Source organism: Chlamydotis macqueenii, chromosome 3 (genome assembly GCF_036417535.1).
Source record: "Chlamydotis macqueenii isolate bChlMac1 chromosome 3, bChlMac1.mat, whole genome shotgun sequence".
Classification (NCBI taxonomy): domain Eukaryota; kingdom Metazoa; phylum Chordata; class Aves; order Otidiformes; family Otididae; genus Chlamydotis; species Chlamydotis macqueenii.
Window position 1 is genome coordinate 105765375 of NC_141558.1, and position 27539 is coordinate 105792913.

General features: G+C 41.9%; 1 protein-coding gene across 1 annotated transcript in view; it reads left to right on the forward strand.

Annotated features, from left to right (window-relative positions):
* The window catches only part of GRM1 (glutamate metabotropic receptor 1), a 194471-nt gene that overhangs the window by 158655 nt on the left and 8277 nt on the right, over nucleotides 1-27539 (forward strand). The window contains exon 7 of the mRNA XM_086744895.1: nucleotides 2680-3610. Coding sequence (XP_086601021.1) covers nucleotides 2680-3610 — 931 coding nt within the window. The remainder of the gene's footprint in view (nucleotides 1-2679; nucleotides 3611-27539) is intronic.

Genomic DNA, 27539 nt, shown 5'->3' on the forward strand with positions numbered 1-27539 from the left:
AAACAGCTTTTTACTAGACACTTCAAACTGTGCTGTTTTTGCCACTAATCCTCTGGGGTTTTTTTGAGGTTTGGGTTAGTTGTCGTGGATTTTTGGGCGGTTTTTTGTGCTATGTTTTTTCTAGACCTGTAAGTACACCATTTCCTTGGTATCCTCCCCCAGTCTCAACAAGGTTCCCTAGCCCACTTTCTCCCAGCTGGGAAATGACCCACCTTCACAGGTGCTGACAACCAACAACTGTTTGCTGATATAAGTGGTGCAGGCAGCTTTTTGCAAAGTTTGTGGCATATGTGACACTTGGTGCTTGCTGGCTCGCAGGAAATACACTGATTTAACGAAACAGATTTATAAGACCTGACACAGGATAAGCTTAAAGCAACCGATAGGCTTAGCTACCATGCTGAATCAGGGCTAAAGCTCTGAAAATATTGTTTAAGATGGAATAATGAGTATGAGTTGATGTTGCTGAGCTTAAAGCCCACACTGAAATTTAACCCTTCCAGCAATCACAGACTGGCTTCTTGTTTAAGAACACCTTTGCATGTATTAATCAACAGGCAGGAGCTTCTGATTCTTAGGCTTTTATTAAATCAAAGAAGAAGCCAACTTCCACTCAGTGCTGCTGCAGCCAATGGCCAGAGGTTCCAGCTTCTAATAAAAAGCTTTTCCTTCATATTTCTCCATAAAAATATTGGTTGCAAGAATGGGTTTCCTCACCTAAGTCTTGAATGCACCACTTTGAGCAAAACAGAATTCCTTTTCTTTATAAAATAAGACCTCCAGTTGACCTCCAATCATTTCTATTGCTTTTCATGTTACAGGTACCTGTAACATCTTTACCTGTAGTGAAGAAAACAGAATTACCTGTAGTTAAGTCAGCTCAGTACTCTTAGAGACAAAAAGTACAGACTTGTAAGACATTCTTTCAGTTCATGTGACATTGGCAGACATTAGAAGTTGGAGCAGAAAATTTCCATGTCAGGACTTTGCCTCAGGCTGATTTTTTTTTTTTTAATTTCAACAAAAAACCACCCATTTTTTCTTCTTCTGTTTCTCAGAATAAGGTTACAGTAAAACTGTTCAACTGTTCAACTGTTCAATCCATACCTCTGCTTACTTCTCCTATATTTGAAGGAAGGACTTTACATTTTGGTGGAGGTATCAGTTGGTAATTATGTGTCAACCTGTGGAAGATGCATATAAATTGAGGAAAACTGTGATCCTCAGAGGCTTTTAGTTCACAGAGGTTGGTTTCTGCAGATATACTCCATGCTGAGGAGGAAAGGGCTGAGCATGACTTTCACTCATCACAATATCGGGGCCCTTGCTAAGATTTAGCAGTAAAACTGGGAGGAAAAAAAAGCCTCTCTTACAAGCTTGTTGACACCATCACCTTTTTCCTGCTCTTCTCAGTCATGTCCAACAACCCAGACAGGCAGAAGTGATGAGCAGCTTGTCCGGGACATGAAAAGCTAGACCAGCAGTGTGGACCAGAGACATCTAGGTGGAGAGGTGACTGGCTAGGAAAAAACTGAACTGGAAGGGGAACTGAGGCAGCGATGATGAGGGACTGAGAGGAAAATTACTTGAGAGCCGGGGGAAAGGCACAAAAGTTGAGCTGGGTCAAAGGGAAAACGGAAGAGGACAGAAAAAAGAAGTAGAAGAGGCCATGTGTACTTATCTTGGGATAGAGAAACATGTTTAAAGCATTTTGGCAGTATTAAGAACAGAAATTAGGAAATGTGAGAATGAAGGTTTTCAGTAACAGCTTCACAACCATAACATCCTATTAACACAAAGGATTGTATTTTCTCTGTAATGTTTATTGCTGGCATTACATCTTCAGCCTAGTGAGGAAGGTAGCCAGTTATTCCTTTAAATTGAGTGTGGGAGAGAGCAGTTAAGTACCATCTTAACTGATACCAATGTTTGCGCATCTGTACAAATCATAAAGAAGAGCTTTTCCAGTTATTTTTTGAAGGCATACATATTTTGTGGGTTTGGCTTTTTAATAAGAATGAAATTACATTATTTAGTGGAAAAACAATAAGCAGAGGGTTTGACAAAATCAGAATAATGTTAAAAGAAAAAAAAAAGTGGAAATATACTAAGAAGGTACAGTATCTATGGTGTAGTTTCATTACAGCTTTGGATTTATTGCTATTTTTCTGCCCATAGATCTCTAATGAATTTCTATTATTTATAAAATCACCCTCACAAAAATGTAGAGTCAAGTTATAGTGATTTTGATAAAGACTAAAATAAGTTAGTCTGAGGGGGTCAAAAAGCTACCCGTTCTGATCTGTAACAATCCTTTCCCTGCTGAAATGAAGGGGTGGTGCTGAGTTTGTCTCGGTTCTGTTCCCGCCTCTGCCTTTGATATGCAGGGCTTGTCAGCAGGTATCTCAAGAAAAATTAGGAAAAAATTTCCAAATCTCATTTCTGTTTGTTGCATCATGAGCATACGTTTGGGACATCCAAAATTGATGGCTATTACTTGAACATATTTCATCCAAACTTTTCCATGCTCCAGTTCCCTCCTTTGTAAAATGGTTTTAATAATCCTTGGCACATAGGCATAAGCTAATGTTTGGATTATATTGGGAGCCAGAAAAAAAAAAAGTTCTTTCTTTAAGCAGCTACCTTTCTAACACTTTGTTTCTTTTCTGTACACTGCAGGCTGTGAACCCATCCCTGTAAAGTACCTCCAGTGGAGCAATATAGAGTCTATTGTGGCTGTGGTCTTTTCCTGCCTGGGGATCCTGGTCACCATGTTTGTCACCCTTATCTTTGTGCTCTACAGGGACACCCCTGTTGTCAAATCCTCCAGTCGAGAGCTCTGCTACATTATCCTTGCTGGCATCTTTTTGGGTTACGTCTGCCCTTTCACCCTTATAGCTAAACCCACCACGACATCCTGCTACCTCCAGCGCCTTCTGGTGGGTCTCTCCTCTGCCATGTGCTATTCTGCCCTTGTGACCAAAACCAACCGTATTGCGCGCATCCTGGCAGGCAGCAAAAAGAAGATCTGTACCCGCAAGCCACGGTTCATGAGCGCGTGGGCCCAAGTGGTCATTGCCTCTATTTTGATCAGTGTGCAGCTGACACTGGTGATCACGCTGATCATCCTGGAGCCCCCGATGCCCATCCTCTCCTACCCCAGTATTAAGGAAGTTTACCTTATCTGCAACACCAGCAACCTAGGCGTCGTGGCACCTGTGGGCTACAATGGACTCCTCATCATGAGCTGCACATATTATGCCTTCAAGACTCGCAATGTGCCTGCCAATTTCAATGAGGCCAAGTACATTGCATTCACCATGTACACCACTTGTATCATCTGGCTGGCCTTTGTGCCTATCTATTTTGGGAGCAACTACAAGATCATCACCACTTGTTTTGCAGTAAGCCTGAGCGTGACAGTGGCACTGGGGTGCATGTTCACTCCTAAAATGTACATCATCATAGCCAAGCCTGAGAGGAACGTCCGCAGTGCCTTCACCACCTCAGATGTGGTGCGTATGCATGTCGGGGATGGCAAGGCACCTTGCAAGTCCAACGCTTTCCTCAACATATTCCGGAGAAAGAAGCCAGGGGCCGGAAATCCAAAGTAAGTGGATTGACTGCAGGTACACGTCTATCTGTATGTGTCCCTCTCTTTGCCATCCTCTCTTGGTTGACCATAGTCTGCTGAATAGCAAGGTATGTAACAGTTTTTCATCTCACATGTAGCAGAAAAGGTGGAAATGATCCTTTAGGTCTAAGCCTCAGATGGATATTGACATGTTGCTTCTTATTTTCTCTCCTGCTCTAAAGGCAGCCCTGTACACAACCCCCCTCTACCTCTGGGGCAGGTCAGGCAGTGGCAGAGTAACCAAGCTCCATTTGCAGCTTCTCCCATCTCTTTGTGCATGTGATGGGGATCTCGCGCCCCTACGTGCAGTTGCTCTGCATTATGTTCTAACTGAGGTGTTATTGTAGCCATTTGGGAAAGGGGACCAAAAAATCTATGTCTAATTGGTTGTAAATCACATATACTTGTCTAAGGTCACTGGGATGTGTGTGTGAAAGCTGGAGATGGAACATTACTTTTTAAGGTGGTTTTGTGACAAGCCTCATGATTGTGATCCAAAAGCACCCTTCATATTATCTCTATGCTCTACTTAATATTCAGAATTATGAGCAATGCTTTTAATCATCATTAGTGTAAACTTGTCCATGTTCTCAAACTCAGTGTTGGTGTGAAAGTTGCAGAAGTTAACTGATGGTGAAAATGAACTTGCATCCACATCTACTGAACCTGTTGTTTTCCTTGCTAATAATTAAAAGCAACCCAGCTGCAGCAGAGGGAGAGAACTGTTACTTCAAACAGCATCTCCCTATGAGCAGCTGTCTGAACATTTGCATTCTTTATTATCTTATTGCATTTTAATCTTTAAAGAAACACCATAGGGCTAGACATAAGCCTAGATTATTTTTGTCCCAATTAAAAAAAAAAAATCAAAATAATGAAGAACCAGTGAAGTCTACATTTCTGAGCTTCCTGATAGAATTACAGTTCAGTTAATTTTCAGCTCTTTGGGATCTGTAGGTTTCTCTGAGTCACTCAAGTTGGTTTCGATTCAGTTTGCATAAGAACTGTTTTTGTCTGTCCTGGAAATGGAAGGGATAAGGATGGAAGTAACACAGTAGAAAACCCACGCTGTGATCAATTTTACCTTTATGCTACTTCAATAATTTTTATTTTGTTTCCAGATAGGGGGTCGGAAGAGAAGGGAATGGAGACATAAGTAACCCAAATATACAGCTCAGTGTGCCGTGGTGGCCACAATAAGACTGCCAGTTCCTGAGCTAAACAAAGAGGGAGCTGGGACTGGGAGGCAGCCCTGGGATTCCCCCATGCAGGGAGATAGCCAAAAATCTCTATAGCTCAAAAGCTTGAATTCCATGCAAATAGAAAGATGGAGCCTGATCCACCTTTCTCTGACTCTATGGAAGTTGGCTGGGGTCTTATATATCTGTAAAAAACTAGTGTGGTGTCTCTGCAGTGTAGTCTCTGGCTAATGCTGTTGGTATCTTTAAGATGATGTCTGACAATAAAAAGGACTGTTGAGTGGTTTAGATTATGAGAAATTCAGTAATTAATTCTTTGCTACGCTTATTGTCCTACTTTCACCAGAAAAAAAAAAAAAGGTACTTTAAAAGATCCAAATGCAATATATTTAAAATACAGTTCATAATATGAGAAAATATTTCATCTTGTTCAAAAACTGAGCTTCGCCTTCAGCATTGTTCTCTTAAAAAACTAACGGGGCTTACCTGAGTTTTTTAGCAATTTGTTGTGTAATTTTAGTATGATTTTCTTGACCTCTCTGAGCCCGTGTGTGCTAAAAAAACCAACAGTGTTTTACGGTGCTCTTCTAAACTAAAAGCTCAACACCCAGTTAATATGCTTTTTTGTCTGAGGTCAAGCCTCCAGATCTTTTGCACAGAAAAATCCCAACCTCTCACCTAAACCTCTTGTGCAGTTGCTGCTATGTTCTTCACTTAAACCAGCACAGATGCGGAGGAGGCATGCTGGGCTTGCTGATGGAGAGGGGCCCTGCGCCTCCCTGTATGTTTTCATGAAGACCTGAAAGCAGCATAGTATACAAACACGCAGCTTTGGAAATAAAGTCACAAGATAGCACAAAAAGAAGTCATTTCAGGGCTTTGGAGGGTATTTTACCTCCTAGCAGGGTCCATTGCAAAGCTTGTGAGAACATTGCGCTGACACAGATAAAGAAGTGTGAGTCACTGAGGAAACCAATAAGGAAAAAGCAGAATTTGCTGGAGCCTTTGAAGTATCTAGATAACTCAAATGTGTACTTAGGTCCTTCCTGCAACAGGACTTGAAACTACTGGAACACGCTTAATTAATGCTCACAGGAATGGCCTCCAGGTTGAGTTTCAGTATTTTTTTCATTTCCTATCAAAATCTGGGATTTATTTGCCAGTTTTTCAGTAATTCACATCCCTGAGTAGATTGGTCTGCTGCTTGATTCTGTAATTGTCCCTCCCTGTGGCCACATTTTTCTGTCTGTAAGTGGCCGGCAGTGCTTCACTCAAAAGATTTCTTTTCCAGCTGTCTTAAAACAACTTTCCATCCATTTTCTTGTTATGTCTTCTCTCTTCCTAGCTTGTTTTTCTCTTTCTACTTTTCAATTTTCATCTTTCTTCTTCTTTGTACCAAACTTCTCCTTTGCTAATCCAGTGAATTCCAATTCCTAAACAGAAAAATGGCATCCATCTAAATTAAATCAGTGTGCAGATATAGGGTTAAATTGAGTTAGTTTTAAAAATGGAAACTAGTTTACATTTACAAGGGCAAGTCAAATTTACATAAGCCTTGATAAAGCACTCCTGCAATGTTGTGCTGTTAGTTTAACTAGTATAGCTTGGGGACTAGTGCAAGCCAAACCACTCTTCCTTTCTTCTTCCTAAAGTAGAGCAGAATAATTAACAAGAAAGTCTATTAACAGGGGATCTATTAGTCAATTCAAAACCTTCAGTTACATCTGGTGCTGATTCAGAGGTCAGAAAGTCCTCTTGAAAGATGACTGTCCTAGCTGCATTACCAACAGAGTTTCAGTGAAAATGAATTGTTTAGCAACATTGGTCTTAAATAATCAAGCACGCTGCCTTTACTGATCTCTTGCACTCTAAAGATGCTATATGCAATCATGAGGGTTTGAACTCTATCTTCCGTGGTTGAATTAAGCTATGAGCAAGTACAGCCAGTGCTGTTTTAAACAGAGCTGGCTGGGAACTTTCCAGTGGAATATGTTTTCCATCAGAAAATTCTGGCCTCTTAAAATGTTTTGTAGAATTGAGCTTTCATGGTAGGGATCCTCTCTGGGTCAGAGGACTTTCTTTTTTGCCCATGGAGTGATGAAGACATTCGGAAAGCATGAGGGAACTTTATCCCAACAGCCACGGGTTAAGGCACTCAGGTTAAGAGCATCTCTCTCCGTTCCTACGTGAACACCCTGTAACCGGACTATGCACTGTCCCAGGGCAAGTCTTCTCCTTTCTCTCTGTTCTTGACCAGCAATGTGTCCTGGAACAGAGAAACAAAATCCTGATGCAAACCCTAGAGAAATACTTTGTATTATTCTGCGAGAGAACTTGAATCTGGGTCTGAGAGATCCCTCGCGAGTGTCTTCAGTACCAGCTACTGACAATCTCTCCCCCTTGTCAAATGAATATTTAAATATGTATGAAAAATGGAACAGCTCCATCAGGAGAGATGGAGACAGAGTGATATCTGCTGCTTCTATTGAAGGTTTGTGCGGACATTTATTGTTAGAATTTGCTGCTTGATGACATTATGAGATCCTGGCTGTTACAGGATGATGACATAGCAGCATTTTTTTTGGAGAGCCTTTTTAATTTTTTTTTTTTCCTAGCTGTGAGATTATAACTTTTGGATATGGATCATTAGACTTGTTCTTGACCACAAATGTTACTTTGGTCTACAAGGGTCAATCAGCTTAAGGAGTAGCACTCCTGTGCAGTGCCTGTACGATTGCTTCCCTGTGGAAGCAGTGCTCCTTCTGTACTGCATGTAGGAAAAATAACCAGTGACATTGAGGATGCTGATCTTGAGGAGAGTTCAGGAAACACCTGCTCCAGCCACTGCTTCAAATGGACCCTACTCAATGTGCAGGAGGCTGAAACCAGGCCTGCACGTCTGTTGTATGCCTTTTCCATAGTCCACATACACACTTCAAATAGAGTTTGAGCCACACAGCAAGGCTCACCTCTTCTCCATGCTTATTGTGGGCTGCAGTGATCGGTGTTGTGGAGGGGACCACAGTGGATACGTTTGTTGTGCATCTTTGGGTAATTAGCTCCAGATTTGGCAGTGATTCTTAGCTGCTACCTCAGTCTTCACATATGAATTATTTTAAATTTATAGTTGAGACCCCAGGTCTGAACATCATTTTAGTGCATTTTGAATCCGAGTAAGTAGGGATTTAGTTGTCAGCATAGGTTGTGCAGTAAAATCTGAGTTGTTAGGAAGGCCAACTAGCAAGACTCACTGAGAGGCCAAGACTCCACATTAATGCGTAAACCACCTGCTTCCCCTCTTGTAATTTTTATATATTTGTATTCAATTATTTCTCCTCCATCTGTCTGCTCTTAGAAATTAATGGTTGTTTTCAAACATGTACTTTATCTTTTTAGCATATTTTGGTAGTCCATGCCTCTAGGCTGCCCTCACAAGCATCCACTGTAAGCAGTGTCCAGGCAGTCACCTAGGCCAAGGATCTCTCAAAATGGCTTTTTTTTTATTGCAATAAAAAGTGTCGGACAATCCAACATACCTTAGTACCTTCTCCCTGCTTCCTTTACAGGAGCCTGTTCCTGTTCTTCATCCTCTCTCCCTTTATACTGGGTCCCTACGTACAATTTTTTTAACTGGGAGTCAGGTTTCTCAGTTCTCCCTAGAAATGTGTTTCTGTTCCCTTACCAAGGCTTAGGGAACCATCTGCTTTTTTTTTTTTTTTCTCTTGGCCAGTTATAAAATTATGTCCAGGTAGTCTTAAATTACTCTTTCTCTTTAAAGTGACTTGCTGAGTTGCCACTTCATCTTGAGCAAGCTGTGCTGACATGCTGTGTTTTTCTGGAACTCCTTTCACTTGGCGATTCACAGTCCACAAAGGCTTTTGGGCTCCTCAGCTCCTTCATTTTCAAAGACTCCCACAGACACAGGCAGTGAGGGGAATCTTAGCATAAGTACATCCAGAAGGCAGGACGTTTTGTTTCGCCGTTTTTTTCGTGGTGGTAGGAGGAGGCAAATGCACAGTGCAGGATGGCAAGAGTTGGAGCTTCCAGGAACAGAGAGTAAATGTTCAGCATGTTCAGTTGCAGTCATACAAATGTAGATCTTTTACAGCCTCTCACTCAATCCAACCTGAGTGTGTCGTCATAGGAAGAGATGCTCAGAGTATTCCTTACTCTCGCATTACTACTCCATGCAGTCAATACGCTATCTTTAAGCAGGGGGTTATAGAGGCAAGGAGTAGGGGGAGAGAAGTGTGGACAGATGACATAAAAACACTTTTAATGTAAGTAAAAAAAATGGCTTTTGTCCTGACTCTGCAGGCTAAAGCATGTGAAATTGAACAAAACCAATCTCAACCTTGCACAACCGCATAAGGAATATTTCACTCGGTCTAGTTGAAATGCATCAAAAGATCTGAAACAGGAAGATTTAGTGGGAAGTGCAAGGGACATTAATAACAAGTGGTCACCATTGTACCTTCTCCTATAAAAGAGAACATATTGTTAAACCTCTGCACTTCACATCACAAGCCCAATCTGAGGAGTCTACAATATATTTAAGTATTTTCTTTGGTCCTAAATTGTGTCACCTAGCCTGCAGCATGTAAGAATTATCTTTAAATGCTTGTCATACAGATTACTGTCTAGTGTAGTTTTATCTTCTTGCAGCATTGCCAAACCAGTATAGAGACAATTGCTGAATCTAACAGGAAATGGTAGGCTAGCTTGCTTTGCAATTTAGAAAATTGATGCAGTGGGTAAACTTCTCATGTCCTGTAGTAGTATTGCATACACAATAAGAGAGCCCTTTATTTTCACCATTACAGACATTGGAAAATACAAAATTCCATGACACTTTCAAGAAGGCCCTTAAACCTGCTGAGCCTGCACAGCCATCCTGCCGCTGCTTACCCCAGAGGGGAAAGGCATATTATGGAAGAGAGCTTTGAAACCGTAGAAAGGTTGCAAGGTCCCGCAAGTGGGAAATAATACAAAGATTAAAAAGAAAAAAAAAGATAGTGGGAAAAATTGTACGGGACAGGTTATGTTGTTTATTTAAATAGTTTATTTCTCGTTGTATATCTGATCTCTCCATTAACCTAGCAATAAAATGTTGACATCCAAGCCCTGTTTTCAATGCTGACTTTGTAGAGCAGTGGCACCATGGGGTGCAAGGCGCAGCGCTGGTCCACAGCTGTGTAGTTCCCAGCTCCCCATCAGTCCACAGGGCTCAGGAACCACAGGGCACTTGGTTCACCTTTGCATCCCACTCAGGGCATATCATGGAGGATTCTGCCTCCTTCATAGTGTGGATGAAGATGTGGCAGCTCTGGCATAGGTCCCCAGTGCCACAGCTGTCAAAGAGAAGGCAGGTGGCAGCCTGGGCTGGCCTGACTCATCTCCCCATCACAGCTCTCCCTGGCGTTTCCCTAGCTTTTCTATGCAGTGTAGTCCTTCACACTTTTCTGAGGTTGCACTGCATTTTTGGGAAAGCATCTTGTGCACTCACAAGGACAGCTGAAGGTTTTAGTGCCAAACATCTCTCTCTCAGCAGTTGGTAGGTTTTCTGGCTTTGCTGGGCTATTTACTGGGGTTAAACCATTAATGATTTTGTGGACATATAGCACTGTGACAGGTAACAGCTCTTACCTAATTCTCTCGTGTATATGATGTGAAATTCAAATAAAAAAATTCAACAAACTCAGTCAAGCTGTTCAGTCCCTGTCAGTATGTTGATTTAAGTGAATATTTAAAACTCCCAGAAGAGTTATATGTTTCCAAACGGAGTCTTACAACTGATTTTAAAGAACTGGAAAGAAGCACAAAATAAGGGAGTCTGAAATGTAGTAATCCAATAGCAATCTCTTCTAGCCCTGCTGCAGGGTTCTGCATTAATTTTGACCTATTATTTATTAATTGCATCTAATATTGTCCTCTGTAGCCTTGAATTTGCACTTGCTTTAATAGATATGACGCAGTTTTGTCTTACGGACCAAAAAAGCACAAAATAGGTGATAAATAACTCTGAGATGTCACTTCCACACTTACATTCTTTCTAGTTATTTAAATTAATACTAAAAATAATATTTCTTTAAATAACAGGCGTGATAAATGTGTATACCAAATTATATACCAAATTGTGTATATGTGTGCAAGCTAACCAGTTCAGAGATAGAGAATTTACTTTCTCCTTCTAATGACAAATAAGAGGTAAGGCACTGTAAGTTTTCCTTGCAAATTATCCCAGCTAAAGGCAGTCCCAGCACATGCATACTCAGTCACATGTTACTCTTAAGGCAAGCTGAGGAGAAGGAGCAGGGACAGATAGACAATATGACAGGCAATATGACTGGGATGATTGTCATCAAGTGCAAGCCAAGAGGTCTATAAGTTGAGGCTTATTCCTCTGGGTTTCCTTCTATGACCAAACAGAGGCTGCCTGAGACTGCATTTAAGAGAAATAAATTAGAAAAGCAATGAGGTTCTGCAGTGACCTCCCAGTAAAAGCAGTGGGAATAAACCCCCCTCAGACAAAACCCAGGTTATATTGAACTAGTTGACAGGGCACAATTCCTGTGCCCTGGGCTCCCGTCCAGACTTCTGCTTCTTTGTCACCAGTCAGAGCCACATCTTATTTGGACGTTCCCTTTAGAAGAAAGGGCTGTTGTGTAAGGTTTTATGTAATTTCCTCCCTTTCTCTGAAGTTCCCAGTCCAGGACAGTTTTACCACTTTCTTTTCACGGATATTCACAACTGTGTTCTCCCAGGAGATTTGGACAGGATGTAAACCCAAGGAATGGTCTCTGAGCGCAGGCTGGTTCTCACCGAAGGACTCCCAGAGAACTTCGCTTTATAGCTCCTTCTCTTGTTTTGCTGCTGTCGAGATGCTGAATAATAAAAATGTTGTTTTACTTACGGGCACTGCTTTAGCACCAGGCAGCTTTGTATAATGAATCTCAGTACTTAAAGACAATAATGCATAGACAGACAATCGCATCAGAGGGGAGCTTTGCAGTTCTGTACCACAGTCTCTGCTTCTCGCCTGAAGGGAAGCAGAGGCAGTACTACAAAAATCCTGGGGAAGACTGGTATCTTTCTTGGCATAAAACACAGGAATAAGGACACCGCTTTTAATTTAATTTCTTGCTTGACTGGATGACTTATTACATTTCCTTGTATTTTTGTATTTGTATATATTATTTATTGCATTTTTATTCTGAAAGGTAGTCATAACAATCCAGTTTGGATGTTACAGAAATACACCAACTCAACAGTGAGGGATACAAAATATTGCATTCATGTGTAGGTATAAGCAAGCGATATTTATCTTCTTAGCACATAATCTTATGTTGTTTTGGTTAGCGTTCTCTCTGTGAGAAAAATAAAAAAGAAATCCTCTCCTTTTAAGAGTGTCAGGTAAATAAATTGGTTTGAAGGTTTCATCCAGATAAGCACCTAAAACCCTGGATATGTCCCTATATTACATATAGAAATCAGACTCCAACTCTCATAAGCACATACTTAGGGAAAAAGACCATCAATCCATGTTCAGGTGGTCTGAAATATAATTTAAAAATGTGTAACAGTGATTTATTTATTTAATTCAGCATTTTAAAATGGAAATGGAACAAAGAACTAAAATACAAGTCTCCTAGAGACTAGTTGATTTTTTTTAAGTCGATAATGCATTTTACCTCCTTCCTATCCTCAAAGGTGTGATGTTTCAGCCCTGTGCCTCAGTTATTCACCTCCCCTCAGCAAAAGCAAACAGAGCTGTGACATTTCACAAACACATGATAATTCGTGTACAAATACTTGCTAGAATAAACACACAGAATATTTTGCAAGTGTTTATTCTGCAGGGATCTCTGAGCCACCTTGTGATTTCATACATCTTTGAGCTGATTTAGAGGTGAACAAAAATTTGGGTCCTGAAGGATATCATGTGGATCTCATATATTCTCTTTATAAGGCTAAGGCTATAAAACAGCACAAACACTATACACATCTATATACAGGTAACAGAGGTCTTTGGTTTTTTTCCTCAAATTAAGATCTAGTCTGAAAAATATTCTTGATTCATCCCAGCAATTCAGTGCAAAGTTACTAATGTGAAATGCAGAGTTACTGCTAATTTATTTAATCCTTTTTCATGCTTAGGGCCGCACAAGCACATGAGAGCCCCAGAAGAAGACAGCACACGTGGATGTCACATCTTTCACTGGTGTGAAAGGCGCTTTGCATTCTGGCTTGTCCACCAAGCTTATCCCTGCCTGTAATGAGTGCTCCCTCTTGCTCAGGGACGCCTCACAAGGCAAAACACTGCAAGACAAACTGCAGATGCTGCAAACACATGCTGACAGAGCACCTGATTTTTAGCAAGACTCTGTAATTCACAGGTGAACTACACCCCCAGAGAGAGAAGATGGTCCATCTCTGCTAAGGGACTGTAGGCATATATGGTTTTCCATCCCATTAGAAAATAAATTGTCTGAGCAGGGATTTATCCTGATTATACAGTGTTAGTCTCAGTCCAGTATTGCTCTATGTTTCATTAGAGAAATATCTTCGAAGCCCTTGGTGGATGACACTAGCACATACATTTTGTTTGCCATGGGAAGAGACCTGCACATTGCTATGTCACTTGATCAGTAATGTGTTTCAAAACAAATTTGACAAAATGATGCCTGCTGTCACCAAGGCACAAAGACCCGACTATACTGATGTATATCATCACTGTAATTTGGGAATGGTCTCCACATCTCTTCCTTATCCCAAGGAAGAATTTGAAAAAAAAAATTATCACTAGCAGTAGCTCAGATTAGCTCCCCCCTGACTTTTTCTGCTCCTAGAGCTGGGAGTACTTTTGATAATGGGAGTTTTACTAATATTTAAACAAAAGTCAAGCAGTTTCAGCTTACATTTGCCTCAATAGCATGGGCCGCTGCCAATTGCACTAGCCTTTGTGAAACAACAACCTGCGCAACTTTGTGCCTTACCAGCATCACCAGCTGAGTTTCAGCCACTACATGGACAGGAGACAGCACGCTAGCCAGGCACCTGCAGAAGCCCATTTTTCTTAAAATACTCCCAAATTCAGACACATTCATTTATAAATACTGGTTCTACCTCTCGCAACATTTAGTGCCATCCTGATTTTTCCATTCTTCTCATTAATTTTGTACAACACAGAAGAAGATGCAGAGAGTGGTGCTGGACACAATGTGTGGCAAAGCAGAGGCTAACTTCTGGTACACTGCTCAGTCCAAAATCGGGATGTAGTCTTTGCTAAATGCCTGTCCCCACAGATGTTTCTAATGGAGCAACTTTCCTTCTTCTCTTTATTTTTGTCTATGGTGATTTAAGAATTTGTAAAGGGAAGAGTGAGGAATTTAAAAATCTCCATCTTTGCTTCCTACTTGACTTCGGGTTTTTTTTAGCTAGCATGGTTTGATGCTTTTTTCCTTGGTCTTCTGATACTGTTTTCCCTCTGTCTCAAACACCTCGAGAACCATTCACACCCAGGGCAGAGATCTGACCACATTCTCCTCTGTGCCCCAAGGACTCTGAATGAGCAAAATCAGTATTGCCAGATCTTTCTTTGGGGTTTCCAGACACAGGTCTGGAATTCTACAGAACAGACTATGACAGATTTAATGTCCATACAGAAGGTATCCACTATCAAAGAGTCACTAATAATCAGGACCAACAACAGAAGTTGTGTTCTCTGCTCTGCCAAAGGGATCTAAGAAACCATTTTAAGTGTGGGTTGGAAAGCAAAGTATATTGTACCAATAGAACATCTGCCTCCACATTAAAGTTGTTAAAAACTATTTAATTTTGAAATAACAAGTCAGTTAATTCTTCAGAGCATGTATGTGCTCTGGCATTCAGCCTCCCACACCTGACAAGCACAGGTTAAAAGGCATTATCCCTGTAAACAGCAAACAATTGTGCAGGCTAGAAGCAATCACACAATTTGTCACTTTAAAGCCCACTTGAAAACTAAAAGCTCCAGGTTTATTATTACTGAATTATAAACAAATTATCATTTCTAGCTTTCTGCTTCTGTTATCTCTTCTTAAGCTGTTTCCCCTTCTCTGCTCTGCGGTTCTTCTTTTGTGGCATGCAGGATGTGGTTTTCTTCCACGCTCTAAAATTAACCTTACAGAGAGTAAAAAAAGAAAAGTGAATTATTGTCTGCTGGATTGTCCTTGAGCCAGATCTCAAGGTCAGATAAACATTAATGTCAGCACTAGAGAAGGTGTCCCTGCTGCCCCTGGTTTGGGAAATGGGTGAGAGTTGTCCCTTTCAGCAGCAAATCATTAGATTAGCTCGGCTGTGTTGCAGCACCACAGCCGCAGATGTCAAAGCTGATCTTAAACTCTAGCAAAACAAGTGTGCCTGATCTGACTCTAGCAGCTCCTCACTAGTAGGTGATTTGCTGGTGTTTGCAGTTTCAGTCTGATCAGTCCCACGCACCCCCAGAGAATCACAGGCTCAGTTTAAATGCCCATCTACAAGCCACCTTCTAGCTAGTAGATCCTCCTTCCCTTTACCCAGCACTATTCATCTTTCCTCATCCTTAGTGTGTTAAAGCCAGGAGTGTCTGCGTTTGTTGCTTTCTTACTTAAAGCTCTTGTTAGTCTTCCTCGGTTTCAATCTAGAGGGAGGTAGATTTAGACTAGATAGAAGGAAATTTTTTTTTACAGTGAGGGTGGTGGAACACTGGCATAGGTTGCCCAGAGAGGTGGTGGTTGCCCCATCCCTGGAAACATTCAAGGCCAGGTTGGACAGGGCTCTGAGCAACCTGATCTGGTTGGAGATGTCCCTGCTCCTTGCAGGGGGGTTGGACTAGATGACCTTTGAAGGTCCCTTCCAACCCTAACCATTCTATGATTCTATGATTTTACTTCTATGGAAAATGTTTTTTTTATGTTCTCTTCTGGCCATTTCTTTTTATGGCACAAGGTAGAGCATTTCTGGTGGTTCAGTTCAGCCTGTTTTGGCTAGCTTAGAAGCCTTGCATTCCCAGGTCAAGGATTGTCTGGAAATTGGGACTTACTCCACATTACTCATTTTTTTCATCCCAAAGCCCCCTAGATGAGCCAACTAACCAGACAGCAGCAAAATACCCAAAAAAGAACAAACCAACCAAAAAAAAGCAAATCTCAGAGTCCGTGTAAGCCCCCACGGAGGGATTATCTACCTTGAGCAGACTGACAAGGACTGACAAAGAGCTACGCTTGAAAGCATAACCACAGCAACACAGACACTGCAAAAAATGCACAGTGAGCAGATTAAGTGTGTGGGTGGCGTTAACCCCACTGAGCCAAGCTGTGGGCTGCGAGGGCTGGGCCGGTGCTAACCCTCACTGCCGCCAGCTCTTGTGGCCCGGGTCACTGGTCAATGCCCTGAGCTCACAGAGGCAACCCGGCAGCTCCGCAAGGGTCATCGGGGGCTCGTGTGTGCACAGCGTGGGCTCACGGGAGTGTAGTGGGAGCTCGGATGTGTGGGCAGGGGCAGTACACGTGCGTGGGCACTACAGGCTCCCATGGGGTACAACATGTGGCTCCAGGCAAATCTATGCTCCCCAGTCAGTGAGCAGTCCTTCCTCCTTTACATTCTCATATCCTCTGAAACGTAAGGCTATATGCATTTCTTAATCCTCAGGGTTATATAAATTATCTCAAAAATCTCCCCTGCCACCATCCCAGACAGCCGAGAGATTTGCCTGCAGCTACTTTGGGCTATCATAGCCTGTAAATCCACAAATGCTTTAAGCTGTCCTAAGCCAGAAATGACACCCAAAGCCTTCCTTTACCCCATGCTGTCCCTTCACTTACACAGCGACAAGAGCCATGCTGTGAACTGGAGCGGGTAATATTTTTTTTTCCCTTTCTTTTTCTGGCTTAGCTGTGACCCAGATTAGTTGTCCCTGTCATTCCCTGCCAGTTGATTGAGCAATTGCACCAAGGGCTGCGCAGGGGTGGGTGGAGCAGCAGGAGGGAGCAGCTGGGGAGGGCTGGAGCAATTGCACCTCTGGGTGCACAGCTGGCTCTGGTTGGCCCCGGGTGACCTGAAGTGCAGCCTTAGCTCTGCACTGTGCAGCTCAGTGCTGGGTCTTTCTGGGCATCCTGCTGGGACTGTGTTCTCCTTGGTAACTGTGACCTTTCTGTCATCTTCAGCAGATGCTCACACCTTGACAGAGAGAGTGTGCTGTGAAATCCCTCCTGCTCCTCAGTCCTCCACGGGTGATAATTATGTGTGTGCCTCACTCTGCCTGGCAAGGGTGAATGACCCTATAACCTCCCTCCTACTTGCAGTGCTCTTTGCTCCACAGCTCTTAATGATTTCCTTCTCTCCAAAAACTGCCACTGCACCATTGATTAGCATAATTAAGTTAAAACTCAGAACAATTATTTCCAGGCATCACTTAGCTTGCAATTCAAGACTTGTGTTTTAAAAATGAGCATGTACTGAAAACCTGTCCATCTTCCCAACTTCATCTATTGGCTTAATGAGTCTGGGAGAAATCTCTTAGCAGATCCTGGCTCATACAAAAGGTATTGAAAATACCTTTCCTACAGGAAAAGGACATGGCCTTGCTTCTTTTTATGTTGATATCATTTGATCCAGCCATGACAACCATACATAAAACCTGACCTTTCAAGGACACACACATCAGAAGATGGAGATGTTTCTGCCTAGGAAGGCAAAAGGATTTAGGATGAGTGTTTAGTTGAGCACTTTACTGATTGGGTTCTACATACAAAGTGTGCTTACCTCCCCAGTCAACTTTTGGACTGCTAGAGGGTTGAAGAGGTGAAAAAGCAGGCTAGAAAGTTGGTGGTGCTGCTGAGCTGTCCCTTGGGAATGCCGAGGGCAGTCAGCCTGAAAGCTGGAGCAGGACTGACTCTAGGATGTGATGGCAGTGTGCCACGGGGCACAGGGCACAGGGCTTCTCCTTTCCTGTATAAAGCTAGAGGTTCTACATAAGTTCTTAAAAACTAGGGGAGGATTCAGAGCTATCACTGTAAGTATCAGCATGATGCCATCACGACTTCTCTCAAATTTCCTCCCCACCTTGCTTTCTTCCTGATGTTATTGATGGCCAGTTGTTTCAGATCAGATTGTATAAAACCTAGGGCTGTGCTTTTCTGCATGTTTTTGACTGTGGGGAATGTGAAAGCGTTTCTTACAGCTTGGACAACATCTAGTGTGGAGGATCTCTGACTGGGGCTTCAGATGATAGGTAACACAGCGTCCTGCGCTTCAGTTATCTTGGATGCCAGACTCATTCAATTTGTGTCTGTTTGAGGAGTCTGGTGGAGCAGAGAGAGTAATTCCAGAGTAGAGAGTGAATGTTTCTAGTTTCATAGCTGTTCAGATCTAAAGCATTACAGATAGCAATTTACACTTTCCTACAATCCTGACACAGCTGTTCGCCTCGTGGGATGATTCATTTACACTTAAGAGAAAAAATAGTGGCAAGAGTGACTCTTCCATCAGATCCTTTATATTCCTCACTGCAGATTTCAACAAGACTGTTACCTACCCTGTTCTGAAAGACTGGCTAGAAGCACTTTTCTGCTCCAAAGAACATAAAGTAAAGCAATTAATGCACTTCTTTCAGCAGCCCTCTGCACTGCCACCCTTCTTCCTCTTCTAGACTCCCTGTTACAGCACCCAGGCATTTGTTAGGAAGCAGTTCAGGCACTTTCATGATGGTATGCCAACTCCTTGTTCAAATGCACACAAGATATATCCTGCCTCTGGGCTCAAGATACAAATAAACACTCAGCAGGAATTACCCTTGAGAAGACTGCCCCAAAAAATAACCCACTAATCCTCATACTGTAACGATGCATAGGCTACCTAAATTTTTGGTAACCAGAGAAATTGATGTGAAGTGCCATCACTGCTTTCAGGACAGGGAGAAAGAAGAGGGGATATGTTGTCATAATTAAAAATAGAAGAAAAAAAGAGTGATACAGTGGCCTGGGCACTAATTCTGAATCAGGGTTCTGTCATATTAGCACACACTACTAGTAAGACAAAGCAAGCCTAGAAGGACACTTCAAATTGAATGCTGCAAAAGCATTTATTATTATTTAGACAGTTGACAATTATTTGATAATTGCAACATAATTCACTGAAGTATAATCAACACATGCACTACATTTCCCATAACACTATAAATCTAAATTTCACTATAAATCCAAATCCAAATTCTACTGAAGCATGAACCTTGAGATGTAGAGCTGATTTCTGTAATATATATGCTGTATATCACCATATGGAGATCCCCCATGACTTTGACCAAAAGGCAGACCACTGCTTTGATGGAGCTCGGCAGGATTTTAGCAACAGCGTCCCACAGAATTCAAACCTGATGAGGCATTTGGGGGCTGCATGTAATATCTGGTTTACATGTAATACCTGGTTTTATTTGTAATTATTACATGTAATATCTGGTTTGATTTTGGCTGAGGAACACAACTGCAGCCACAGTAAGAAAAGAGTTCACTGTATTTTGAACATGTTAGGAAGCATTTTGGGCTGCCTGAGGAAGCGGGCTTCTTTCTTCCTTCACACAGGAGGATTTCATAACAAGACCTACATGTGCCCAAAGCTTGGAGAGCAAAATGCTCTGAACTCATGCTGGGGATATATCTGAATAAGAAGAAATGCAACCAAGTAAGCCAGAAGCAACAGCAAACTGCAGTAGCTGGGAGACAATGATATCTGGCCAAGCCTGTTGATTCAGAAAGACCCAAGTCCCAAGCAGTGCTCTGGAACAAAAGTCCTCCACCTTTTCCAGGGTCCCTGAGCAAGGCTCTCCATAGTTGTGTGCCCTTTCTTGTGCGTACAGCACTGAGCGTGTGTGAAATACATTTAGGACTGTATTTTTCTCTCGGATAATCAGCTGCATGTTGCTACTTGTTTTGTAAAATTAGCTCCTGTGACTGAATAAACTACTAATTTCTGACTTTTAACAAAGCAAGCACAGAAAGTAGAAAGCTGTCAATAGACAAAGAAAACTGGAGGTCTGTAGAAATGTTGGATATTCTGTTTAATCAGAAGCTTAATAATCTCTGTAACTTTAATAGGGTGTAGGAGAAAGCATGGTAGCTAAGTTCCTAATTATGGTAGCCTTTAAACTGTCAAATCTCAGAGATCTCATTACACCTGGTAAGGAATTTAATTATTCTAGAGACTTCAAAGTGAGTAGGTTTACGAAATTGCTCAGCAGTATGTCTTATTTGTGTTTTATTCATAATAGTTCAGAAGTCATCTCAAGGCATCTACCTCTCCAAAATGGGTATGCATGTATTCTGTGTACATCACGCTGTGCTCCCATGCTTTAGTATGTGGTGAGAAGAATGGCTTGTTTGGCTCATGAGCAGCTGTACTGAGTACGTAGTACATGCACATACCATCCACGAACCTGTTGTTTTGAGGTAAAAAGAAGTTTGGCAAGCATGCACTATGATTGTTTGTTTAATGAGGAGAAATGCTAAATTTTGATTTGCATTTTATTTGCAATACAATGACAACTTTTTTTTTTTTTGCAGAAATTCATTGATACATTCCATGTGCAAAAATACCTGAGATTTTTGTTAAAGCACGCGTGTGTGTATATATTTTTATTGATACTGGGGAAGACAAATGAGAGTTTGCATCCACTTGCTAGGGTAAGGGAGAGGAGAAAAATGAAGTGGAAATTATATTAATGGCCAAAACTGCCATCTGCAATCCCTTTTGGAATTACCATTGCAGATGAAGTGTCTAGGAGACTCTTCATTTTGTCCCTACCTCAAAAAGGCCAACATTTTCATGTAAAAAAGAAGCACATACAGTGAAATGACATATAATCAAAGCTAATGACTATTCAGCTAAAATTAAAAAGTAAAAAAAGAGGAAACATTTAGAAAAGTAGATGATGGGAATAACAGGCACAGAGAAAAAGCAGAAGCTGAGTATATATTAAAAACTCCACCAACAAAAACTTTTGGTGATGCTTTTGTAAATAAGATATGAAAGGCAGATGCTCCTTTTTCATCATTTCACCCTGCTTTCAGAATACCAGGGGAGAAGTCCCACTGACAGCTAAATGCACAGCAGCCCTTGCCATCTGGCATGTAAAATGCATCAGGGCTCAGCTGAGGAAGCAGGGACAAACACCACAAGAACCTATTTTAAACAATACCATGCTGGAGCCAAGGCAAAACCCGTGTGTGAGTCGAGGTAACTGGCCCGATGAGCAAGAGGAGGAAAAATGGGAAAGCCCGCAGTGACCCTTAGGCATAGGTCAAGGACAGGCACCCTATTGAGTGGTGTAGCCACCATGTGTGCACATGTGTATAACCACTCACTGGGTGTCTTTTTCTTTTCAATCTTCAGGAAGAGGCAGCCAGAGTTCTCGCCCACCAGCCAGTGTCCGTCGGCACATGTGCAGCTTTGAAAAATCCCACACTGCAGTGAATGTGTAAGAGAAGCTGCATGACAAAGAGTGGTTTTACCCCTTGCTTTCTCTTTCTCATTGGTTTATCATGTCTAATGATGGGACAAATGTGGTGCATGCCATTAAAGATGGGAAATTTGCTTACGTCCCCTGTTTCGCACAATGCCTTAATCTGATTGTCCAGATGTGATGAAGAGGACACTGAATAATTTTTTTGCAGCTTTTACTTTTTTTTTTTCCCAAGTCTTCAATTTTATTTGTAAATGCCTACAACTTTGCAAATACATCCTCTATTTTTTGTACTAATTTTATCTTCTTTTTCCATTTAGCCAACTTTTTTTTTTTTTACAGTTTTGCATGGAGATGACATTATCCTGCGTGCTTTAAACAACAATCTAGTGGCTGTCTCACGGCAAGACACTTTTGCTGTGCACAGCTCCTGCTAACTGCGCTTGTTAGCAAACTGCTGCTGCAGAGCCAGCAGAGGGAACACAGAAAACACTGGTTCGGTGGGATTCGCAGAACAGGGAAATCTTGAGCAGGCGCATGTAAATGAAACTGGCAGAATCCGCCCTAGGAACAAACAGTTGCCCTAAAATATCTTTAAACAATAGCAGAGAAATTTTTCCTGATATAATTTCTGAAAGATGTTTAGCTTCTGCATATTCTGCATTCAGGGAACAATAGCAAAGTTCAGCTCTTCAGAAACGACGAGTGCAAATCCTGCCCTCTCAGAGCAAACACAAACCCGGTGCAGAAAACACGTTAGCTGTTGCAGAAACAGAAAGGCCTCGCCTCATTTCTCCCATGACAGATTTGTGCTCATTTCCATCTGATAAACTGCAGATGTGAAACAGTCCTGCTCCCTGCCCCAGGGAAGGTTGTGCAGTGACTAGGTGGAAAGCTGCCTGCGATCCACTGACGCAGCATTTTGAGCAGCATCGTCTCCGTACGGCCAGAGATGCTGTTCAGCTCCGCTAATCTGCCACAAAGCGTTCTGGTGCTGTGTATGTATTTGTGGACAGGTAGCAATGATGTTAATTCAATCAAATCTTCCCCTTTGATTTGTACATCAGAAGAAATATATGTGATGCATCATCTATTTGGAGCAGCAGTTTTACAGGGTCTGTGCAGCAATCAGATTTGCCACCCTAAACAGCAAAATTTACAGCGCCAGTGTAAGGAGCAGTACAAATATTTTGTTATTAGTTTCCAGTCTGACAACAATGTGCCCTTCTTTTCTGATGTGGAACAAGTACTGCAGACTCCCAGGGCACAGATCACCAATTGTCTGTCTGGAAAGACTGATGATGAAATGGGAGTCCAGCACAGGCCTACCAGTAGAAGGCAAAGAAAGGTGAATGGAACAACAAATTATATTCAAACAGCACGGGCACAAGCTGTAAAATTCCTGAGCACAGGGAAAGCTGAACGTCCTGTTTTTTGCATGACAACGTTTGGGATTTTTTTTTTCAGTTTGGAAAAAAAAAATCCTCATTCACACGCACTTCTGAGAAACGCCTCTGCTGGGACTCCAACCGGTCAATGGGACTTCAAATGCTCGTGGCAGCTGCACAGACAAGAAAGACTTCAAAAAGCAGTGGAGCTTTTCAGACCTGCTGAGCATGAAGCTTGCTATTTTGGCTTTTCCCCCCATCCCTACCCCTTAGACTTCCCTCTCCCTCCAGCCAGGGCCGATGCTTTCAGACGCCTGGCAGTGCTGCTCTGTGGACAGGGGAAGGGCATGTCCTCCCACAGTGACTGACTGCTTGAGCTTCCTGTGGCCTCCCAGCCCAGGCTGAGCAGTACGCATCCGTCTGTCACATCACCAGATGCCCATCACTGCAGCTTGGCCTCATGCCTGCGTCTCAGTCACCAGGACTGCAGCAGTTTGCCAGTCTGGATTTTCCTGAGGAAGCCCTGCTTTGCTACCCCAAGATGCTAGAAATCACCACGGGGCCTATGGTTTCCCTCACCTTCCAGTTACAAGCAAATAGATGTAGGGACTTGAAACTCTCTTGTGTTTTGATGTACACAATACTTAGCATTGGTTATTGCGCTAATGTTGATCTCCATTCCTTGTATGATCCTGGAGATGGCCAGAAATGCAGAATCATGAAAATGTAGAATAATAAAGAATTATCATCCCATTAAAAAACTCAGAAACATCAGCTTTGAATTTCAGGGCTCTTTTCTTCTGAAACTGCACATTTGTTACCATGGAAACTTTCAGACACACCCAGAAAACCCGCAGGCTCTCGCTGCTTTATCTACTGCAGCACATTAGCGCGAGCTGTATATTGCAAACGAGGGGCCTCATGACTGAGCTTCCTGTGGCAACTCGGTGAAGTTTGCACTCAAAATGCTGGCATGTTAAGGCAAGTCTGATGGCTCTTCGAGCACTGGTTAAACTGTTGGGAGTCTATTTGATTCTCAAATATTCCAGAGAATCTGGCGAGTTATAGTGGGAGAAAGAACTCATTGACTGCTACCTCTGCAAGGGCTGCGCGCTTTTTAGCAGCAAATACCCAGAGCAACAGGCTTTTACCAGTTCATTAGGAACTTATTCCTGCTCTGATACAGCTATTGATTATGAAATATTCTGGATTTTCAGTACAACTTTCCCCTTTTGAAATTTCATCTCGGGCTCTTAGTTGTGCATCTATATGCTATGTCAAATATCTTCCAGCCTCAGTGTTAATGCCCTTCAGATATGTGAAATCTGTTACTGGGTTGTTGTATCAATCCGAATGCATCCAGCTATTTCAACTTTCTCTCATGCACTCTTTTCTCTGTACCCAATGTTTTTTTTTCTTGCTGTTCTGTATACAGCTTCCAGATTGTCAATATCTTCTAGCAAAAAAAAAACATTGTGCCCCATATCATTTTCCATCAGAACCACAGAGGATTACAGAAAGCAAGGACAAACCCCCAACCATCTTAATCACTACTAAGCTGCATTCACAGGAAAGACCTCCTAATCTCTGTACCATGGTTTGATGCCTTTGAGTGGGGAGTACAGAATTCATGGGCTATTTTTTTGTGGCTTTATTATATGCAAAATTCATTAATTAGTGTTTCTTATTCAACAGCAGCTCAAGACCTTTTTCCATGGTATTTCTTTTGATGCAACAACCTTTGAAGGTTGTTGATCTTCATAGCCTTCCAGCCCTGCACACTATTTTGTCTTAGTTGCACCCACCTATACTTGTCCTAAATTAATTTCATTCTATCATTTTCTTCCCATGTTCCTAAGGTCCTTTCCAGGTCCCTTTGCTCAACACATTGCGATTTTCAGTTTTCAGGTTCTATTAACTGTGCTCCTTCTTGAGCTTGTCTCAATAAATGTTTCAGTTCAGGTATTGTCGTTGGCTGCTCTGTCATAAACACTTATTTGAATGTGAAGCATGAGACACACCTTCAAATAACACAAATGTGTTTCTCCATTGATATCAGAGGATCCATGATGATTTACATCATGCTTCTTCCATGCACTACCTTTAAAATACTTAAAACAAATTACGAAGATGATCCAACAGGATATATTCATTCTGCATATTAGGTGGGTTTTACTTACTAATGATAACAAAATAAACAGATTCAAAATTTCTTCAATTATGTCAAAGTAAAAGTACTTTTTAATTTCACTTTGATTTGCAGGTTTCTTATTCTCATTTCTTGAACACTGGAAGAATTTGCCTGCTATTTGGGACAAATGGTTTATAATGCTGAATTTTGTATTATTTATTAGAATTAAGTTGTTTTCTCCAAGCAACAGATTAGCAGCTATTTGTTTGGTTTTTTTTTCAAAATGCTTAATGAATTGCAAGCCGCAACACTGCTTTGCAATTTTGAGGACACTTTCATAATTCCAAAGCCAACAGTTCACAAGCAGTTTGCAAACTCTGCAAATATATTTCTCCAAATTATTTGTAGTAACTTATTTTTAATCAGTTTGGTATAACAAAACACACTGGTGAAACTAAAGTTTCTTCTCTAATAATTAGGTGGATGACTGAAATGTGACATAGCTTCTATATTTCAGAGGAGGCTAAAAATTAATACTAGTTACTATAATTAATAGTCATCCCTTTATACACATTATCAGTGTAATATTCTCATAACTTTGTTGAGCTAGGTAAGTAAGATCTGTGATACGTGCTAAAGTTGTTGGACTTCAACTACATTGAAGCCTTGCAGTGAGAATCTCTCTTCCCCCCCGCCCCGAATTTAAATGCCCCTGTATTAAAATGCCTATGTACGTATACATAATTGTTAAGTCCCAAAGAGAATACATCTATTTATTTAGGGATATTTGGCTATATCTCAACTGCTGGATTTGAAAGTACTTCCTTTCCCCTGGGAGCAGGCATGAGCCTAGCAGCATCCCAGTTCAATGGTAGCACGAGCGTAAAGTGTGTGACCCCATTCCTGGCTCCTGCTTTCTCCATCTCGGTGTCCAGGGCATAGAGGCAGGGGGGCTGGCACCTTCTGGTCCTGCCCCAAGGATCTGACCCCAACCTGGGCACCCTGTTGATGGAAACCAGGGTCACGTCACAGGGTACTCAGGCTAGACATAGCTACTGCATCGATGTTATAGACTGTATAACATTAACATTTCAATTTTTAAAAGAAAGAAAATAAGCCAAAAATCAGTTATCAATAGGGTTGATGTATATTAGAAAGCTTATGTGTAGCTCAGATCAAAGTAATATTTAACTTTTGCAGCACAGTGACTAATGAAGGAAATAACTAGGTTAGATTTACTTGACATAAGCCAGGGACGAGACAGAGGGTTGGAGAGGTGACTGTGGGCTTGTGCTCACTGACAACAACCCCGAGCCTCATCGGGTTCTGCCCCTGCGAGACGGCCTGACAGCATTATGTTTTTCTGTATTTTGTGTAGCGGTTTCCATCTTACATTTAAAGCAGCTCTCTAATTTACATAGAACATTGTGTCCCATTCTTAAGGCAGTTTTGTCTTAAAAAAAACAGGGAGGAGAGCGACAAGGAAAAGTTAGTTCAGCAATGTAAATTTCCAGAAACGCCAGTGGGAGGTTAAAGTTTGCTCTAATTGTGCAGCACCACAGAAAGCACTGGAGTCACATTGTGAGAACTGTTGTAAGGTCCTCTTATCGCTGAGATAGAGATTACATTATAAATGGAGTAAGCCCAAAATTAGTTTGTGATTATTTTTTTCTTTTAGGTGATAATAACTGATGCTTATTGAGCAAAAAACCTGAGCACCCACCAGATGGGACAAGGTTTCATTATGGCTCACTCACTCTTGAGTGAGCCACAGAGAGGTTAAACCTGGGTTAGTGAAAGAGATGAGTCCCTAGAAGCATTGCTCCAAAAATTCAGCTTGCAGGAACATGCTAACCAGTGCATCCTGCTCTGCTAATGTGTGGTGGGGCTGACTGTTGCAGCTCAGAGAGGGGGGTCCTGTTTATCACAGGGAGAGATTACTAACCTGAATTAAAACCATTTCACTCCCTTAATCAAATTTCATGCCCCAGTGGCCTTACTGAAGTGGAGATTATAATGTAAGAGACCTTGGGGATACCAGCAAGGCACCTGCAGTGTGCCGCAGTGCAGGCACTAGCCTTAAATTTTAAGCTTGTTAGCTTGGGCCTCAGGAACAGTGAGGCCACAGCGGGACAGAGCTTTGCTCAGGCTCGTTACTGCTTCCTACATGGCTGCAGGGTTGGAGGAAGCCTGTGGATGGCTAACTACCTGCCTTTCTGTGGGCAGGGCGGAAATTCCTTCCCTAGGAGGGCATCCATCAGCAACTGCTGTTTGGGCTGAGAAAGGCTTTGTCCAATGCACAGCTTTTGGATGGGGCCTTTCCTTTGCTCTGCTCCCTCGCTGTCTCCAAAGGCCTTCAGGGTCACAGAAGGGGCTGCTAGGTTATCCCAATGTCAGTTACTATAGTGACTACAAGATGGTATGTGTGGCCAAAGTATCAGTCTGACAATGAAAGGACGAGAGCATATATAATTTCTCCTATAACCTCTTCCACTGGTTAATTGCCACTGCTACTTTTAACAAAAACAGCCTTATGTCATAAACCTGTGCTCCAAATCTTGTCTAAAACCACCAGACCTAGCCCAAATGTCTGTATCCCTCATCTCAGCAACCTCAAGATGTTCCCTCAGCTCTTGGAGAAGATAACAGACCACAACTCTGGCATCCTAAAGGGATGAAACGGGATGAACTCTTAAAGATCAAGGAATGCCCT